This window comes from the organism of the source record quoted next, unplaced genomic scaffold (assembly GCF_019419815.1).
Source record: "Pyrus x bretschneideri cultivar Hongxiangsu unplaced genomic scaffold, Pyrus_bretschneideri_v1 Contig126, whole genome shotgun sequence".
Lineage (NCBI taxonomy): Eukaryota > Viridiplantae > Streptophyta > Magnoliopsida > Rosales > Rosaceae > Pyrus > Pyrus x bretschneideri.
In genome coordinates, this window is record NW_025999420.1 from 374,733 (window position 1) to 396,573 (window position 21,841).

The 21,841-nt window shown below is 36.5% G+C and overlaps 1 protein-coding gene across 2 annotated transcripts; it reads left to right on the plus strand.

Annotated features, from left to right (window-relative positions):
* Nucleotides 1–7,831: 7,831 nt before the first annotated feature.
* Nucleotides 7,832–13,382, plus strand: LOC103937412 (PTI1-like tyrosine-protein kinase 2). 2 transcript variants are annotated; one of them, XM_009347356.3, is made up of 8 exons: nucleotides 7,832–8,219; nucleotides 9,363–9,540; nucleotides 10,801–11,054; nucleotides 11,168–11,294; nucleotides 11,402–11,675; nucleotides 12,377–12,509; nucleotides 12,614–12,697; nucleotides 12,937–13,382. In XM_009347356.3, the coding sequence occupies exons 2-8, from the start codon at nucleotides 9,447–9,449 to the stop codon at nucleotides 13,054–13,056; spliced, it is 1,086 nt and encodes a 361-aa protein (XP_009345631.1). In that variant the 5' UTR covers nucleotides 7,832–8,219; nucleotides 9,363–9,446; the 3' UTR covers nucleotides 13,057–13,382. The 2 variants fall into 2 exon arrangements, with proteins under 2 accessions (XP_009345631.1, XP_009345630.1); XM_009347355.3 differs by lacking the exon at nucleotides 7,832–8,219 and adding an exon at nucleotides 8,279–8,592.
* The last annotated feature ends 8,459 nt before the right edge of the window (nucleotides 13,383–21,841 follow it).

Here is a 21,841-nt window from a genome sequence, read left to right on the forward strand (position 1 = left end):
GAATCAGTAGGCGAATTTAGACGACTTCATTGAGATTGACCATGCTTTTCCACAAGATTCGGGAACCCAATCTAGCAAGGAATCAACAGGTTTCCTATAATCTTGGTGTCCTTACAATTTAAGTATTTTAAGGATTATATTTGTTAGTCATAATTAGTTTGGTGATTCGTGTGGTGATCAGAATGATAATGGGATTAGTATGCAAATATAGGTGAGGTGATACAAATTGATGTTTTGATCATGATGGTTTGTATAAGAGATAAAGTTGTGTGAGATAAAACCATATGCATCATCTTAGGACTTGATGTGAACGCAGAGGGAGTATTGCAATTTGTTTTGCATATGTTTACATGATTGTATTTGGACATACAACTTGAAAAAATTGGGTCTTTTGGTTGGAGTATGGAATATCATTTAAGAATCATGTGATCTTTTATTTGAAATTAGTTAGCGTGGAATGATTGGCATTATCAGGAGGAGCTGCGTGGCTAAGCAATTTGATCTTACAAGTATGAGACCTTCTACAATGTGGGAAGCCCCTTCAACTCAATAAACAACTAAACGCTCTACCCGAAAACTCTCGCTTTACGTGAAAACCTTCTCACACACTTAAGAAAAACACTAATTATACTGACCCTCTCGTCAACACATCTTCTTCAGTTTGGATAAGTAAACAACATTGTGTTAACAATCGGCGGCACCTTCAGTTTGGATAAGTAAACAACACTGTCCCCGTAGAATCGAACAACATAAGAGACCTTCAGTTTGAACAAGAAAAAATCACTACTTCTAAGTTAGTTGATTACTTATCTAAGTCTCGGCAGGCGAATAATTCTTAAACCTTTGCCTAAAGAGGTCACTTCATTAGCTTCCCAGTGAAGTGAAGTGTTCCATGATTGGTTACTGTTAGGTGCATTTTGCAGTTCGGCATTCAGATGGTTGAACCACGTTCATCATAAAAATGAACATATCCAGTGAACTAGCTAACCTTGTCTTTAGGTTCTAGAACAAGGTCGAGACACATTCCATCACCATATCTATTCTACTTGCCTGATAGAGCTCAGTCGCGAGTTGGCACACCCACATTCACATGTAGGACACAGTTAGCTCATAGTTACCCGGCTTACGCGCCACGTTTGCTTTGTAATTTTTAGAGTCAATAAATTGTCCAATTATTGTAACAAGGTGGTTGGTATATTATTCTAGAAGAAGTGCCACTCAACTATGAGCACCTTATTGAGACATAAATTGTCTTTACGTTTTTCTAATCCATATTCATTTGGGGTGCACTTTCGCTCACCACTATAATGGTCACCTTCTTACTTATTATCATTGGATGAATTTTGAAATTTGTGTCTATTCACTACATAGATCTTGAATTTTAAACTCATCCAATAATGATAAATAGGGTGATGAACATCGCCATCATTTGAGAGTGGTGAGCAAAAATATTCCCATTCATGTGCATGTTATCCAATGATAATAAATAGGGTGATAAAAATCACCATTATTTGAGAGTGGTGAGAAAAAATATTCTCATTCATGTGCATGTTAACATTGTATTTACCTATGAGTATGCATTAAATTTATGTATTTACTAGCAGGACAATATATGAATTCTATATGTGATTAATATAGCAATTAGACCCAACACATCTATTGACACACCCCAACCCAGAAAGTCCACTTGGACCCTGAATCGAGCTGTGCTGGCCGACACCTGGAAGGTGACGAAGCCATAAAATGTGATAGTGCATAAAAAGTGATTAAATTTGAAACTAAAAGTGTCTAAATACCAGAGTGCGCTACGAGTGGGAGCGAACCCATTTCACGCGCGATGTCAGAGCATAAGTAAGGTACAGTAATGTGAGTAAGAATCATACCCTCAAAAATATCCATCAATACTAAGATTCGCCACAGATTTTTGTCGATACAAACTCAGCAGCTAAAACCTGGAGGGCACCAAAGAGAAGGTGTGAGTAAGCAATAAAACCAAGCTTCCCAAAGTTACTACCTCTCTAAAAGTAATGCCCCTAAATGTACAACCCGTATCGTTTTCCGTAAGACAGTACAACATATATACATATATCCAAACCATACTCGGAAATGACCAAAACCACGGTTCGCCATCAACTCCACCATACATCAATAAGTAGGCCAAATGAACTAAATCAATACAAAATGATATATCAATCAGAGTCAGCTAAAATGACATGTACAACTTATCTGTATCTCATCAATCATGGCTAGTATATAAGTCGGAGTCGCCTATAGTGACCTGTACGACTTATCCACATCTCGTCAATTCTGGCTAGCATATAAGTCGGAGTCACCTATAGTGACCTGTACGACTTATCCACATCTCGTCAATCTTGGCTAGCATGTAAGTCGGAGTCACCTATAGTGACCTGTACGACTTATCCATATCTCATCAATCATGGCTAGCATATAAGTCGGAGTCACCTATAGTGACCTATACGACTTATCCATATCTCATCAATCCTGGCTAGCATATAAGTCGGAGTCACCTATAGTGACCTGTACGACTTATCCACATCTCGTCAATCTTGGCTAGCATGTAAGTCGGAGTCACCTATAGTGACCTATACGACTTATCCATATCTCATCAATCCTGGCTAGCATATAAGTCGGAGTCACCTATAGTGACCTGTACGACTTATCCATATCTCATCAATCATGTGCAGCACATGGCAACCAGTACGACAGTATCGAAGTTGCCTAACTCATAACTGTAGTCATGCTATAACTCAATCGATTCAATTAATACCATAAACTCACCTGAACTTACCTGGGTGTCCTGAGTTCACCTTTGCACTTGAAAGCATTCCCAATAATTATAAGCAAGTAATATACATATGGATATATCATGATGCAATCTACTACTCAACCATGTCGTAGCATTTTCAATTATAAACAATATGGTGTGAAGTGTACAATCAATAACGCCATACTCCCAAACTACTTATTTTCAGGGATACTTATCCATAACAATCCAATTAACTCTAATTTAACTAACTAATTCACAAAACTAAAACTTGTCTTTACCAATTTCCTTCGCATTACTCAATTTCCCAAGCAAGGCTTTTGTCTCAAATATTTTATGGCTGCATCTAACGTCTCGTTAGACTGCCTACGTACCCTAAACAGGGATCAAGCCATTCGTAGTTCACATTGTACGTCAAGCATTCACAATAATTATATATGAAAGTAATATGCCTAATCAATTTAAAGGTGTCGATAGAACTCTCAATAATATGCACAATAAAAAGGAAAAGATCCACTCACCTGGAGTCCACGCTATACTACTCTAGCACGCGCATCGAGGCGTCCTGAATGATCGGTCCCTGTGGCCAATTATCAAATCACATCTCAGAACTCTTATCTGAAGAATATGCAATTCACATAAAACACAACCTCGACGACTTTCTAAAATAGGTTGAGACCTATTGACCACAAGTCAACCGTCGATCAAAGATCGACGGTAGGGTTTACAACCCTGTATAACCTGACCCGGAAGATCCGCATATCAGATTTCCAATCTGCAACTTCCAATGATCCACAATATGTTTCTAGAATAACATCTTAAAATTTCATTACGATCCAACGGTCAGATCTTCGCCAATTGCCTAAAACAAGTGGCCGTGAACATTTATTTTACTAACTTACAAATCCAATTCAGGAAGATCCGTAAGTCGGATTCCCGATCCGTAAATTCCTATGATCTTTAAATATTACGTATTATAATGTATCCAATTTTGGTGACGATCCAACGGTCGGATCATCGATTCACATTTTTATCAAGTAGCGTTTTATAACGAATTTAGGTTCCAACGATCAGCCTACGTCATTCAAATGACAAAACTGAATTCAAAACATTCGACATAGCCTAAAAATAGCATTGGCGGCTCACCGGCCACGCGCCGCCGCACGCGCCGCCGCGGGTGGCGGTCGGCCGCCCCGACTCGCCGGAAAATCCAACTAATTCCAAAAATTATCAAACTTCACAGAAATGAAGATCTCAGTGAGTGGAGCAACTTTCATACCTGCCACGAAGTCCAAAAGTGGACGGAAGATGGTCAATTTTGCCCACGAAGCCGGCGGGTGCCTAAAACTTCCCGACGTCGATTCGTCGTCTACGGTGGTCCAACGGGGTCAAGGTTGGTTGGGTTTTGCTCCTGGGATGATGGGCTACAAAGCCCAAGTGGTGGCATCGGCCATCGCTTTGCCGATTTGCCGGAAAATGGAGAAGGGTGGCCGGAGCACCATTGATTTTCGTCAACTTTCGTGGCCTCAAACCTCCACATCCCGTGGTCAATCAAGGTGGTTCTTGGGTGGGTTTTGTAGAGGGGAATGAGAGCTTCAAAATGGTGGTGGTGGCATCGAAAAACTCCACCGGAGTTGGCCGGAATCGGCCTTGGAATATGACCTCGCGGTGGTGCGGGTATGGGTGCACGGGAAGCCTTTTCCCTTTTTTTTTTTTTTTTTTTTTTTTTTTCTTTCTTTCTGATTGGGCTTCCATTAATTTAAATAAACACTCACCTTGAATAACCAATTTCGAACGTCCGTAACTATACCGTTATAATTCGGACTCGCAAACGGTTTTCGCCTATACGTTCGTACCAATGAGTACTACGAGGATATGCTAAAAGAATAAGTCCCACATCTCTCAAGTCAATGGTCAACAGAAGTCAAAGTCCGTGCCTCTAGGGCAATTTCGTAAACTCACGCTTTTAAAATAAATTAAAAATGTAAAATTTGGAACGGGTTGTCACATCTATCATCAACTTCAGATTCCAAAATGAGGACTTACCCCAATTTCAACTACCAATGTTGTACGAAAATTTTTGTGGTATCTAATTTATTATCTAGACTTTTCATGTGCACATATAAATAACATTATTAGTCATGGTTTGTTTCAAAGAGTTTTATTTAACTTTTTCTCAACTTGGTATGTTTTTTAAATCCTCTAGCTTGATTTTTCTTAATTTCATATTCATGAAAAAAAAGTACTCTTGAATTATATTTTAGTTTGATTTATTTGGTAAGAAAATTTCATTCATGGTTATTAAGAAAAAAAAAAAGTACAATTGCAAGCTAAAGAGCAAATGAGATATCAAATCCTAGGTAGAATATCACTATACATATTTGACATCAAAAGTCTATGTAACCGAAATGTTATTTGCTAACTAGATTTGAAGGCTTTGTGATTATGAGTCAAATTTGACGTCAAGGTCAAAATTAATTTTAATGGTGGTCCCTTATTCCATTAAACATTTTAACCAATAAAAATTTTGTTTCAACATTTTTTTTAATAATTATAATCATTTAAAGCTCAATTTAAATAAGAAAATAACAATTTGTTTGAAAAAGTTGAAAATTTAATGTAAGACTTCAAATTACTATATCAACCATCAATTGTAATTTAACTCAATCTCAGTTGGGCATCTAATTATGCGAAATTGCCACAACATGAATAGGTATCAAATACCTTCTCCTTTTTCCCACAGTACTATTTTTCCTTCACCATCAAAATACCCCTAACATAATTACATTATCTCATGGAGTAAATATATCATACTTTTTTTTAATGATAAAATTTTGCTTGTTTACGAGGCAAAATAAATATCCAAAACAAAGATTTAGTATTTTGTATTACAATCTAGTTGTATTTCTGTTTATTTGTAAGTGAGAGATTTTAAGTTATATTCTTGCCAAAGGCGAATTTGAACCATATTATTGTTAACTTATTGTGAGGCTAAATTCATCCTCCTCCATTTAGTGAAAAAAATATCGTTTATTTGAAAAAATAAAAAGGTTTTTTGGCCACAATGGTCATTGAGATTTGATAACTCCTTACCTTGATCCCTGAGATTTTAAATCAATATAAGTGGTCTCTGAGATTGTCCACCATCAATTATTTTGGTCCTTCGGTGAAAAATTATGTTAAGGACAAACTTAAGGACCAAAATGATTGATTGTGGACAAACTCAAGGACCAATTCTATCTATTTCAAATCTCATGGACCAAATTAAAGAATTATACAAATTTTAGAGACAATTTTGGCTAAAAAGCCAAATAAAAAATAGAGAATTTTAACGAAATACTCATGGTACTGTTCACTTTTAACGAAAAAAATATTTTTACTCTAAAAAGTCACTCATGGTACTATTCACTTACAACATCGTTTTGTCATTTTGATTAAAACTCAAAGCTTTCAAGTTTTTTTCATTAGTTTTCCTGAAAACCAAAGATCTATTTGTGTATGTGATAGGAGCATATTTATGTGACTTTGTTAGTTTGTTTCATTGCATTTTAATTTCTATTTATTATAGTGATTTAAGCTATTTTCGTGTGTTTTTAGTCCAATTGGCAAAGATGACAATAAATGGCTAAATGGAACAATTTGAAGCAATTTTGGACTTGGATTGGATAACATGCATAGGGAGCACTTTGGATGGACGTTTTTGGTGTTTAAATAATGCTCGAAATGTGCTACAATCGGGAGAAATTAAGAGTGAGGCTTGGGAGACAAGGAATTAGAAATTAAAGGGAAACCCTATCCAACCTTATCCTTAACAAACCTTATCTAATCCTATCCTATCCTTATTCTATCTTACCTTATCTCCAGTTGTAAGGGGGATTCCTTATCACATTCAACCACTTCTAATCTGATTTAAGGAGTCCTAAAACACTGCAAACAACTCAATCCTTTTCCACCACAAAGTAGGCCGTGCCCTAGCCCTATAATACAAGTTATTGCCGCAGCTTTCAGGGAAAAAAAAAGGACAGAAAAAAATAGAGAGAAATAGAGGTGTGTCGCAGCCTTGGGAGGAGAGGAGGAGCCAAATCTGCAATCTAGGAGAGGGGGTGCTGAATTTGCTATTGCTAGAGCTTTTCTGGGTTCTTTCTATCCTTAGTTTTAGTTTCAATGTATAAATTAGATTGTTTTTATTTAGTTATGACGAACATGTGTAACTAAATTCCTTTTTAGCTAGAGGTGAATTCGAAGCCATGAACATATGTTTTTAATGAATTGATTACATCCAGTTATTGTTTCATAAAAAATGAATGCGATTTACTTGTCTGTTTTATTAAGAACTTGTTCTTGTGTGTTGATTAAGGGTGCACACTTAGTTTGCATGCAGGGATTTGATGTTAGAATATAAGGGAATTTCACCTAATCGTTATGAACTTATATTCACAAATAGTAAAAGTCACTAGTCATGATTGGGTTAAGTAAATTTCTGGCAGGAGTATTATGCAGTTCATAGTTATGAATGCCTTGTAAATGCTTATGATTTTCACAGAACTTAATGATCTTTGATATGTATTTCTACCATGTTATTCATATAGGGAACTTGATAAGAATAATTTGATTGCGTCGCCGAGTCCAATTCAATGAAATTACGAAAGTCTGAGAGTTAATTAGTGTTCACGAATAATTTGGAGCATTGTCATTCATGGTTTATAGGAATAATAACTGGAAATCGATTTGCATGCATATGTTTCATGTGTGGAGAAGAATCTTCTAGCTAGCCTTTCACCCCATTTTAATCCAAATTCACTTTGTTTCTGCAATTTAGTTGTTTTAGTGCAAGATTTGTCTAAAACCCCCCCTTAGTTCTTATTTGTGTTAGTTTCGCCTAGTTTACAGTTTTTTAGTCCAGTTTGTATTGATTAGCATCCCTTCTAATCCCCGGATAGAACCATCCTTATTTGTTAATACTACAATTGCATTAAAAGGGTTTAATTTGTGTGGTAGTTTCTACTACATTATCAGTATGTTACTAGAGAGGGAAAACGAAACAAACTAACTCAGACGGAGAGGGGGAGAGAGAGAGAAAGCGGGGACAAAATTTACCAGAAATAAATGAAAGAAAATAGGATGGGAGGATACCTATGATCTCCCTGTCCGTCGCCAATTTGTTGATTTGCCTCGCCAGTCGGCCACCCCGCGTTGCCTCTCTGTCTTTCCTTCTCTCTCTCTCTCTCTCTCTTATTTCTCTCTCTCTCTCTCTCTCAACAACGACTCAAAAAACGAACCCAACCTCTCAAGTATCCCACCCTCCCGAAAGCAACAGCCTAAGCCCCTTTCAAATCCTACCTGTCCACTTTACCCTCACAAACCCTAAAAGAGGTAGGAGAGAGAGAATCGCAGCAGAGAGAGATATATAGAGAGAGAGAAAGCGAAGCAAGAGGTAGTCGTTTTCATCCGTATATATTTTTAATTTCTCTTGTCTTTGCATTGTTCTTTATTGCCTGTGAATACCATTTCGATCTGTGTGCTAAGTTTGATTTCCTAATCTAAATTTCATCCCCAATTCTACCTATCCCAAGTTTCCAAATCCCACAGCTCGATTCATTTCAATTCCTTTTTTTGTAATTGTTCTTGTATTGAATCGGTTTGTCAATTCTGAGGTTCTTTGGTTAATTTGGAGAATTGGGATTGAATCATTTCTGGGTTTCTGGTTTTTGTTCTGCAATCGATTGATTTTGGTTTGATCGTTAAATTTTGAATTTTGTGTTTTAATCTTAATGGACGCTGCTGATTGCATTCGCCGTGGTTTGGTGGTAAGATTAATGGGTTGCTTTTATTTTGTTTGATTGATGATGCGAGGTACAATTCCTAATTGTGTTGGTTTGTGTTTAATTTAAAGATGAATTGGATTTGATTTCTCGTTATTGTTGATGTTCTTTCAATTCAATTGATTGTTGCTATTTTGAATGTTTATATATCATTTGATCGTGCATTGGAATTGCATGCTTATATAATAGCTCTAGTTTATGTGCAAATGCAATGAAGTGTTCATTTTCTTAATGATCAATATCTTCATTCTTGTGTCTGCTACTTTAAAGTCTTAACATTTTGGTTCTGAATGCTATTTTTTTGTGTGCTGATTAAATGTTTCCATCACTTGTATTTGTCTCCTTCTGATTTTAATTCCAACAACTTTTTTTTTTGTGATATTTTGGTAAGCATTAATGTTCCTTCATAGAATTATAAGTTTCTCCTGTTAAAAAAAAAAATGAAAAAAAGGAAAATTTTATTTCTGTAACGGCTGTGACAAATTGCCTCTTACTTTACCCAATTGTGTGGGTCTATGTAGTCTTAAACTTCATTGGCGCTTGGGTTGACTTGTTTAATAGGAGACATAGTGAAACCCATAAGCAAAAGCCTAAGATGGCTGGAACTGCTTTATAATCTTTGTTGTAATCTCTCCTTTAACACTTCACTATGATGCCAACAGAAATGTTTCAATTATGAGAGCTTTTTCTCATTTTAGATTGTAATTACTATGTGATGATGCTGAATCCACTCATATTACTGTGGCACAATGCAGGCACATGCTCCCCCCCCTGGTTACTTTGTACGATTGGAGGATACAAGTGCTGAGGACGATTTATACTTGAGGAAGAAAGTCAGGATGCGCAGGTGGCTCTGTTGTACTTGTCACGTCGAAGAGTCTTATCCATCAAACGAAAATGAACACCTGAAGAGCCCAAAGCACTATGCAGATGGTACATTTTCTGACTTTCCATAAGCAGATTTGCATGTAATTTAAAAAAGGAAATCATTTTAGTGACCTAAGGTTTTAGTTCTTGAAGTTTCTAGTGATTTAGAATCATGGTTAAAGTTCTAAATTTTAAGTTCAAGGTAATTCCTTGGGATGTCATTTTCTTAATTTACTCTCCGCTTCCATTAGGCAACTGCCATTATGCCAGTGACAACAACATTCTTGAAAACGTCACTATTCCATTGCCACGTTTATTATATGACCTTTGCCACGTCAGGCATTTCTACCACGATCCATATTTGTCACCAGTTTCTGAACACACTCAGTTATGAATTTAACTCCAAACAGAAATTTTTGTTCTATGGATCTCAGCTTTCGAGCATAAGTAGGCAGATATAATATCATGGATTAAATGAAGCTTGTGAAGCTGTTACAGATCACCTAAAGGTATATTGGATAAGTGTCTTGCATGCCTGTCCATTCAGGTGTATCTGTGGATTTTTCCTCGTCAAGCAAGTTTTGGGGCCTGTTTATAAGTGTTCTTAGGATGGCTAAAACTGCTTTTGATTACAAAAGAACCATGGTTTTTTATTAAAAATTCAATGGGTATCTAATAAAAGCTCTTTCAGTAAAAGCACTTACAGGAGTGCAGTCTAGAGAAGCATTTCCAAAGGGGCCCTTATTTAACTAGCTTCGTGAAGGAGAATCTGAGGAGTTATTGATGTTCCATTTTAAGATGGATCCTTCGAATATCTTCTTGTATGAGAAATTTTTCTATTTAGAAATTTTTGAAATAAGTTCAATATTTTAATTGTTTTTTTAACTGCTAGGAAAGTAATGGAACAAATGGAAGGGTCTCTTTATTTAACATATGATTCTTTTCTATTTCTATTTTATATAACTTGTTTTCTATTATCTTTTATAATGGTCTAACATATGCATGAGCATGAGTTAAAGAAAGAGTATGAACGTATTTTATTATTATTTGTAGTTTAATTTTGAAGCTACTGTTGAATTACTGAAAAAAATTCAATAGAAGGACATGCCTTATAAAACATATGGTTATCTTTAGAAAAATATTGCAACTTGATTTCTATTAATTTCCGTAATTGTTCAAAGTTTTTACTAGTTTGTAGGGTCCTTAACTTATTTCTTTCGTTATTTAAATATTAGTGGATCATTCGGAATCTTTCATTTTCTTTCTTGTTTTGTGTGTTTCCTTTAACTTTTCACTTACTTTTCTTCATCATTCATGCATGTTTAGGGAACCAAAAGGGATCTAAGGTGTCAGCTCCTGTAAAATCTGAAGTACAGAAGGCTGCTCCACCTATTGAAGTGCCTCAATTATCTGTGGAGGAGCTAAAAGAGAAGACTGACAATTTTGGATCCAAATCATTGATCGGTGAAGGTTCGTATGGGAGAGTATATTATGCAAGCTTGAATGATGGTAAAGCTGTGGCCGTGAAGAAGCTTGATGTTGCCTCTGAACCTGAGACAAATGTTGAGTTTTTGACCCAGGTCTGTCTGCAACTCTATCATTTGAAGTATACTTGTATCGCAATTTAGTTATGTGATATGTGACTTGTTGTTTCTTACTGTATCTAACTGCATCTTGACATATTTTACTAAAGGTTTCCATGGTTTCAAGACTGAAGCACGAAAATCTTGTTGAGTTGCTTGGTTACTGCGTTGATGGAAGTCTGCGTGTTTTGGCTTATGAGTTTGCAACCATGGGATCTCTACACGACATATTACATGGTTTGTAAAACCATCTTGCCTTTTTAATTTATAATTCATCTTCACTTGATTTGAATTTTTCTTGTAGAAACTAGAATACATTAATTTGAATGTAAGTGCAATTATAGGTAGAAAGGGAGTTCAAGGGGCTCAACCTGGCCCTACACTAGACTGGATGCAGCGGGTAAAAATTGCAGTTGATGCAGCTAGGGGGTTAGAATACTTACACGAGAAGGTTCAACCTGCTATCATACACAGAGATATAAGATCTAGCAATGTGCTTCTCTTTGAAGATTTTAAAGCCAAGATAGCAGATTTTAATCTGTCAAATCAGGCTCCTGATATGGCTGCTCGTCTTCATTCTACTCGAGTTTTGGGAACATTTGGTTATCATGCCCCAGAGTATGGCTCTGAAACCTTCACAATTATATGGTTATTTTCATATAATTTATGGTCCCTTGCTTTTTCCTTTTGTTGGGTTTGTTGTTTCAGTCTTTGTTTTCAAGTTTTCGCAGCATGCTGTTATGAGTGCATTTTAGTTTGGTCGACTGCTCCTTCACTTTTATCTGAAAGCACTCCTTCCTCTTAATATTATTTTCTCTCTTGTTTTCTTGAGAAGAAGTTAAGTTTAATCAAAGAAAAGGAAAGTGCTATATATGGACAAGCAGTTCACAACTAAAGAGATGAAATAAGAACTTTTCAGATAACCTTTGTCACCACAATAAGTGGCAGTTTGGATGAATATACTATAATCTTTAATTAGTATAGGATTGTGTTCGACGGGAACTGTGCCAGATCCAAACTGGTAGAGACATGTCCATGACTCAAATGCATATGATCATAGTTGCTCTCATTGGATCATGTTATTATTGAGGAGTAGTTTAGGTAGTTGAATATCTTATATTTATTATATCAGACGCATCAGTCAAGTAATTGCTTGCTCAAGAAATTGGCTTTTTTTCTTCTTGCAGAAGCACCTTTAATAATGTATCCTATTTCGAATCATCCCTATATCATTTACTTCAGTTTTCTTTTTCAGTCTTTGTGAAGTGTAAATAGTTAATAGATCAAAATTAATTTGAATTAGCAAAACTATTCCGCAGGTATGCAATGACTGGTCAATTGACACAGAAGAGTGACGTGTACAGCTTTGGAGTGGTTCTACTAGAACTGCTGACTGGGAGGAAACCTGTTGATCATACAATGCCTCGTGGACAGCAGAGTCTTGTTACTTGGGCGAGTCTATATACTTGCTTTTCTTCGAACAACATTTCCTTTGATGCTCTACCAATTCTCTGTTGGACTTAATTTTACCTGACATTTACCCTTTTTTTCTTTAGGCTACTCCAAGATTGAGCGAAGACAAAGTTAAACAATGTGTTGATCCAAAGCTAAAGGAGTATCCTCCTAAGGGGGTCGCTAAGGTTTCTCTCTCCCTCTTCTCTGAGCACGCACGCTCTCTGTATCCTTCGTTCCTCCCCACGTCCATATACGCCTACACACAAACTCTCTCTAAGCACACACATTCCCACAACCATATGCACGCTCCACCTGCCTGCCCGAATGCATCTTACATGTTTAGTGGTGTGCTCGGTTTTTTTTGGCTTTTTGCTTATTTATAGAATTAGCGACTGAATGTGCAGTTTTTGTTTTGTTGATGCAGCTGGCAGCTGTTGCAGCATTGTGTGTGCAATATGAAGCCGAGTTCCGGCCAAATATGAGCATTGTTGTGAAGGCTCTTCAACCGCTTCTGAAGCCACCAGCACCGGCTCCGGAGTCTTGAAGGAAAAAGCCCCGGTGAAATTTCCTTCTGCTGGAATTTTTGCATCCTTGAAACACAGCTTTCAACTGCCTGCTGCTCATTTCATCGTAAACTTCTATATATATTTTCTTGTTTTACTTTTCGTGTATGAGATTGGATGTGTAGGATTGATTTTGACCAGTTTCGTGTCATTGCTGAGTGCTGTATGTTGCAGGAACTATCGCGGTGTCTTATTTTGTTTGTCATAAGTTGACTCGGGGGTTGGGTTTTGAGGTGGATATATATATATATATTTTTTTTTTGGAAACTAAGGTGGATATATATTTCACTGAATATTGTTTGCTTTCTTCGACTTGTGTATTATTGATGGGCTGTCGGGCGGTATGCTTTGTAATGGAAAATATAACTCTGCAAAATCTAGTATAGGGGCAACGTGATTGTGCATGGTCTCGACCTAGCCGGACGTTCCAGGTTACTTTTCTTTGGCACGGTTGGCACAAAAAATGCCATTTAAAAGAATTAGTGCAAGTGGTTATATTTTGTTTTTCTTTTTATTTAAAAGAAAACGAGCAAGCGTTTCTTTGAGGAGGTTAATCGTGTGAAAGCTTCCCAGGTTCCTTCTGGCACTTGAAACTTCCTTCCCTATCCAAATCCAGCAACCAATCCCAAAGTTACTTTCCAAGCTCACCAACGAGGAAGTTTGATTAGTACATGTTTTTCGGTTCTCAATTCTTTGTAGAATGTCTGTAAGATTGGATGCGGGAGTGGGATAAGTACATGTTTTTTGGAACACAAATGTGTGTAGAATGTCTTTAACATTTGATGTGGTTGTTGGATGATAACATAGTTTTTGGTTCTCAAATGTTCAAACAATGTTTAAGATTGCTTGTGAGAGTGGTGACATGTTTTTGTGTACTTGTCAGATTTTGTGTCAGTGGTGACTATGAAAATTGATTTTGTGCTTCTGGAAAGACCTAACTAACAAGACTGCAGTAGACCAGACACAAATATTCATAACTACTCATAAATCAACACACAACCAAAATCGTCAAATGTCACACCCCATTACAAACTGAATAATTTCTAGCAACCACAGCACAACCTTAATGTAGTTGTAGAAAAAGGCTAAGGATTTCGTCGAAATTTGGAACCAACTGGTTGTAAACTGTATATGAACTGAATATACCTACAACAGACTGTCATATATCTGTCATGTCCATGCAGATTTTTGTTGGTGTAGATAATCTAATGACATCCAAATTCATCTATTATAAATACAAGCCAAGCACAATACAGGTCCAAACACTTACTTCGCAACCATGGAAACCATAGATTTTTTATGGAGTGAGGCTGATTCTGATAATCCGATCGATCAAATTGCACAAGCTTTCAAAAATTACTCATGGTCTATAACTGTGTGGCATCAATTGTGTCACGAACATGAGACCACATTGGTTGCGTTACAACAAAAGCTGAACAAGGTGTCGTACAAATCTGCCAAGTACAAACGCCAAATACATAGCCGAAAGCGTATGATGAACTAGTCCTAAACGACAAAGCAGCTCCAACAAGAGTGTCTCTGCTTTCTTTGATGGGTTTGAGAAATTTTGTTTGTATCTCCATCGTAACTGCAAGAGATATGATTGGGCCACATTTTTCCCTTGCACGTGGAGGACATCATAAAAGATGGTGGTGATTACAAGGAGCACAAATGTACAAGCGGCTCACAAGCCACCCAAGGGTCCTTAGGACAAAATATTCCTTTTTATATATTTACTACTCATTTTCATGTACATTTTGCGTATTCTTTGAAGTATATGTAATGTCAAGCTTTTGTAAGTGACTCAAGTGTTATTGTCATAAACAAGAGAATGAATCCAGAAGGAAAGAGCACTCTACTACCTTAGTCGGACTTTCACTGGTACCGAACTAAACTACTCCTCTATGGATAATATGTGTCTTGCTCTTGTATTCGCCATCCAAAAACTAAGGCATTACATGCATGCATACACCATACACCTAATCGCATTGGCCGACCCCGTTAAGTATGTCATGTCGAAGCCAGTCTTGACAGGGCGATTGGTCAAATGGGCGTTGCTTCTTAATCAATATGAGGTCATTTACATCCCAGCAAAGGCCATCAAAGGACAAGCTCTAGCAGACTTCTTAGTAGACCACTTGATTTCTGATAGGAGCATATTTAGGCAACTTAGTTAGCTTGTTTTCTTACAATTATGTTGTTCGTTCATAGTTATTTTAGTATTTTAAGCTATTTTCGTGTGTTTGTAGGTCTATATGGCTAAAGTAGCAAAAAGGTGCATTTTGGAGCCTTTTGGAGCAAAATTGGACTTGGAATGGATAGCATATGCTTGGAAGGATTCCTAATCAAAGAAGGATTCCTAATCAAAGAAGGATTCCTAGTCAAAGAAGGTTTCCTACTTGAAGTAGGAAAGTTAAGCCAAGGTTTCCTATTTTGGTTTGACCTTTCCTAATCCTAAAAGCCCCTAAGTTCCAGCAACATTGAGGACTCTTATGCATTTTAGGACACAAACTAAACCTTCCTTGCACCCTTATTGCCCTTGCCGTGCCTTGCCTAAACCTGCCCTTTCCTTGTCGTGCAAGGGGAGTGCTTATTCCCTATTTTGTGTCACAAGATCACATTCCTCTTTCACCTTAGTTAATGCCGCACCTTACATCCCTAGTCTATCATAAATCCTTGCCTAATTTCAGCCTTAAATCACATTACTTTTCCTATCCTTGCTTGCCGCATATTCCTTCCCTTTTTCCCTTTGGATTTTTGATTTTAAGTCTCCTTTTCCTTATGGAATTGGGGTCTAAATCTTTCCTAAACTATGTAATAAGAGTTAAGATCCTTTCCCTCAAAGAAATAGCCTTTGCCGCACCCATTGAGAACCCTATTCACTCACTCACACAATCTGCCATCCTTCACACAATCCACCACCCTTTGCCGCAGCTATTCATCCATTCTCCACCACTCCCATACTTTCATACCTTCAACCAAACATCCATACACCATTCCTATCCCTTGCCGCACTCCCCTACCAACCTAAATCCATTCCTAACCTAGAAATACATCCAAAATCACCCCTAAACCCCTTGTGCCGCAGCATAGCAAGGAAGAAGAAGAGAAGAAGAAGGCTTGGACGTTTTGCATTCAAGTTGGAGTGTTGGAACATTTTTAGGTGTAATCTATCTTTTGTTTTCAATGTTTAATTCAAGTTTTCTTTGTTTTGTTGTGAACATGAGGGGCTAAACCCGTTTTAGCTAGGGGAGGCTTTGAAACCATGATTATGTTTGCAATATGAATTGATTAACCGTTTGATGGATAACTCATTCTTGTATGTTGATTAGGGAGGCCTACTTAATTTGCATGCTTGAATTTGGTGCTAGAATATAAGGGAGTCTCATATAATCGTTATAAACTTATATTCACAAGTAGTTAAGGTTGTTTTCACAATCATGTTAAGTAAATTCCTAGCATGAGTATCATGATGTCATAGTTACGAATGCTTTGTCAATACTTATGATTTCCATTGAACGTAATGATCTTTGATTGTATCTCTATTATGATGTCATGTAGGGAACTTTTGAAGAATGCTTTGGGTTGTCGAATGATGTCATCCAATCCAATAACTAAAGGAGAATCTGAGGGTTAATTAGCGATGTCATGGTTAATCTGGGGTGTTGAGGTTCATAGTTTATCGAAAAAGCAACTGGAAATCAATTTGTGTTCCTTGTTTAAGTCTTTTAGTTACTTGTTTTTATCTTAAATTCGTCAAAATCCCAATCCCCTTTACTTTGTTGTGTCAAATCTGTCCTATTGTGTGTTTTTACGTGTTTTGAGTCAAAACCATTTCTATTTTCGTCCAAATTAAGTCCTAGAGTCTAGTTTGAGTCTATTTGATTGTTTTGTGTTGTTTTGAGTCTTTTGAGTTTGTTTTGAGTCATATAAGTTTAGTTAAGAGTCTTTGAGTTTGTTTAAGTGTTTTTAAGCATATTTTTGTATCTTTGAGTTAGTTTTCATTAGATTAGCAATCCCTCCTAATCCCTGGCCTAGAACGATCCCTACGTATATCTTTACTACAATTGTCAAAAAGAGGGTTTAATTTGAGTGCTATTATTTATCACATCAATTTCGGCTGATTGGGAAATTTTAGATGACCTGCCAGACGAAGAAGTGTTCTATGTCGTTCTCTTCCCTGCACGGACGATGTTCTTTGACGGGTCAGCATGATCAGATGGAGCGGGGGTAGATGTGGTGTTCATGTCACCACAGAGGCTGGTGTTGCCCTGCTCCTTTTGCATAATGATGCGGTAAAAACTAACACACAAATTAAACCCTTTTTAGACAATTGTAGTATATGTAAGTAGGGATCGTTCTAGGCCGGGGATTAGAAGGGATGCTAATCAACACAAATTGACTTAAACACAAAACTAGATTCTAATGACTCAAAACTGACTTAAAACAGCGTAAAACAAACAAATTGACTCATTGACTCGAAACAGGAACTAAAGGGTGATTTGGATGAATTCTGGACTTAACTTGACTCAAAATACTAACAGGGGACGGGTTTGAACGAATTTTAAAACTAAACTAACATGACATAATGGCGGGGGGTTTGGCTTGGATGAAATTTAAAACTAAAACAAAGTAACTTGCAAAAAACAAAATAATTGATACTAAATTGGGGTGAATGAAGGGGGTAAAAGGCTAGCTAGAGGGTCCTTCTTCACACATGACACATATGCAACACAAATCGATTTCTAGTTATTATTCCTATAAACCATGAATGACAATACCCTAAGTTAACCGTGAACTGCACAAATTAACCATAAGATTTTCCTAAATTCATTGAATTGGACTCAGCAACGCAATTAAATTATTCTTATCAAGTTCCCTATATGGACTGCATGATAGAGATACATATCAAAGATCATTAAGTTCTAAGAAAATCATAAGCATTGACATGGCATTCGTAACTATGAAAAGCATGATACTCTTGCCAGGAATTTACTTAACACAATCATGACTAGTGATTTCCACTACTTATAAATATAAGTTCATAACTATTAGGTGAAATTCCCTTATATTCTAGCATCAAATTCATGCATGCAAACTAAGTAGGCCTCCTTAATTAACATAAAAGAATAAGTTATCAATCAAACAGATAAGTAAACTGCATTCACGATTTATGAAACAATAACTGGATGTAATCAATTCATATCACACATATGTTCATGGCTTTGAATTCACCTCTAGCTAAAACGAAATTAGTTCCACATGTCTATCATAACTGAAATCCAAATTAAAACCAACATTGAAGTAAAAACTAAAGACAGAATACACCTAGAAACGCTCCAGCAATCCAAAGGCCTTGGATGGTAGGCACGGCTCCAAGCTCTCATTCCTTGCCAGCTGCGGCACCATGCGTTTATTCCTCTATATTTTTCTCTGTAAAACTCCCTCTCCCCCTCTGTTTTGCGGCAAGGGTGTGCATTTATAGGGCAGATACACAACATTGTTTGTGGAGGAAAATGATTAGTTCTTATCATTGTTTTAGGACTCCTAAATTCAGATGGGAAGGATTTAGAATAGGATAAGAACTCCTTTTGCATATGGAGATGAGTTTAGATAATGTTCGATTAAATAGGATAATGTTTGGATAATATGGGATAAGATAAGATAAGACTAGATAAGATAGGATAAGGTTGGATAAGATCTCCTTGTTTTCAGCTGATTCCTTGTCTTCCAAGCCTTAATTTAATTCTTCCAGATTTGTAGCACATTTTTAGCATCATTTGTCACCAAAAACATCCATCCATTACGCTCCATACACATGCTATCCAATCCAAGTCCAAAATTGCTCCAAATTGCTCCTTTTGGCCATTTAATGTCATCTTCACCAATTGAACCTACAATAATACGAAAATAATGATGTGATAAATAATAGCACTCAAATTAAACCCTCTTATTAACAATTGTAGTAAAGATGTAAGTAGGGATCGTTCTAGGTGGGGGATTAGGAGGGATTGCTAATCTAATAAAAACTGACTCAAAGATAAAAAACTAGGCTTAAAAACACTTAAATAAACTCAAAGACTCTTAACTAAACTTATATGACTCAAAACAACACAAAACAATCAAATAGACTCAAACTAGACTCTAGAACTTACTTTGGACGAAAATTGAATTAGTTTTGACTCAAAACACTTAAAAACACACAATAAGACAGATTCTAACTAATTTGACACAACAAAGTAAAGGGGATTGGGGTTTTGACGAATTTAAAGTAAAAACAAGTAACTTAAAGACTTAAACAAAGTTTGGACGAATTTGGGTAAATGGATGGATGATTAGCTAGCTAGAGGATTCTTTTCTACACATGACACATTTGAACACAAATTGATTTCCAGTTGCTTTTTCAATAAAGCATGAACCTCAACACCCCAGATTAACCGTGACATCACTAATTAATCCTCAGATTTTCCTTAAGTCATTGAATTGGATGGGATACGCATCGTCAACCCAAGTTATTCTTCAAAAGTTCCCTACATGAAAAGCATAATAGAGATACAATCAAAGATCATTAAGCTTTGTGAAAACCATAAGTATTGACAAGACATTCGTAACTATGACATCATGATACTCATGCCAGGAATTTAACTTAACATGATTGTGACAAGCAACCTTTACTACTTGTGAATATAAGTTTGTAACGATTATGTGAAACTCCCTTATATTCTAGCATCAAATTCAAGCATGCAAACTAAGTAGGCCTCCTGAATCAATATACAAGAATAAGTTCTTAATCAAACGGTTAAGTAAATTGCATTCACAATTTATGAAATCACAACTGGAATTAATCAATTCATATCACAAATATAATCATGGTTTCAAAGTTTCCCCTAGCAAAAATAAGTTTAGCCTCTCATGTTCACAGCAAAACAAAGAAAACTTAAATTAAACATTGAAAACAAAAGATAGATTACACCTAAAAACGTTCCAACAATCCAACTTGAATGCAAAAACGTCCAAGGCTGATTCTCCTCTCCTTCTTCCTTGCTATGCTGCGGCACAAAGGTTTTACGGTGTGAAAAGTGGGTTATAATGTGTTAGGGTGAAGGATAGATGAATGGCAGGGAGATATGGTGGAAGAAGAAGTGTGGAATGGTGTATGGAAGGTGATGAAGGTTGCAGCATGATGTGTAGAAGGATGTATGATGGCTGGTTGTGTATGTGAGTGAATAGATGTGTGTATGGGTGCGACAAATAGTATATATTTGAGAAAAAGGATCTTAACTTTAATTAAATGGTTTAGGAAAGAATTGGACCCCAAATCCTCAAGGAAAAGGAGAATTAAAGTCAAAATCCCAAGGGAAAAGGGATAGGAAACTTGCGGCAAAGAAGAATAGGAAAGGGAATGTGGTTTCCCTTGCACGGCAAGGAAGGAAAAAGGGTAAGGTGGGTGCGGCATCCCCCTTTGGCTGGGATTAAGGCTTCTAGAACTTGTATTTAAGTGTCCTAAATTAATTAGGGACTCTCTTTGGCAGCTGGAACTTATGTAGGAAAAATTTAGGGAAACAAAGTCAAAATAAGGAAGTTTGACTCATGTTTCCTTCTTTGCGGTTGATTTCTTTACTTCCAAATCTTGAATTAATTTCTACCATATCTATAGTAGATTCCTAGCCTCCTTTGGTCTTCAATTTCATGCATCCACCTTGCTCCAAGCATATGCTATCCATTCCAAGCCCAAAACCGCTCCAAAATGTACTTTCTTGCTACTTTAGCCATTTGGACCTACAAACACACGAAAATAGCTCAAAATACTAAAATAACTATGAACTAACAACATAAATGTAAGAAAACAAGCTAACTAAATCGCCAAAATATACTCCTATCAAATTCCCCCACACTTAGCTTTTGCTAGTCGTCGAGCAAAACAAAACAAACAAAACACAATCTAGACCTTCCAACATTTACCTCAGGGATTTCCAATGAACATGCCACATTAAAGAACACTACTCCCACAGATTTTAGCTCTCTTTACACTTGAGCAAACACTTAACCATAGTTAGTTACCACTTACTAGCTCACATTTAATCGATTAAAACAACATTTTGAATGTAGTAACATGCCTTAGAGAATTCCCTCAATTCCTTACTAGATATACTCTCTATTTTCACACAGATTTTCTGACTACACTCCCTACACTAGGTATATGTGAGAAGATTGATGTAAACATGTAGACTAGCACTCACATACGTTATAACAAAGAAAGCATTTTCTGGAATTATTACAATGACATGTATATGATCTCATGAATGGAATGCTACTACTTAGAATGAGAACCAGGGATTCCATATGCTCATACCAATTTCAAACTCCACATATTGAACACATAACATCAAGATAGAAGTCAAAGGGTTGTAATGAGGCTAAGGTATTGGCTAACAAAGAAAGGTAAAGGATAATCAAAGGTTCTTAAAGCAATAGGAAGCAAAGTAATGAAATTAACATTTAAATTCACTTTTGATGGCAGAAATAAACTTAACACAAGGGGAGAGTTCATACAACACTTAGGGTCAAATTCAAACTTTTGGACCCCTTCTTCAATCAACCAATACTTGTGAGTTCATTCTCACTTATTTCATAACTCTTTTTCTTTCTTTTCACAACTTTTCTTCTCTTTTTTTCTTGTTTTTTTCTTTTTATTCTTTGTTGTGCCCTTTTAAACTCCCCCACACTTGTTTTCTGCAATATGTAAGTCAAAAGGAATTCCTTCTA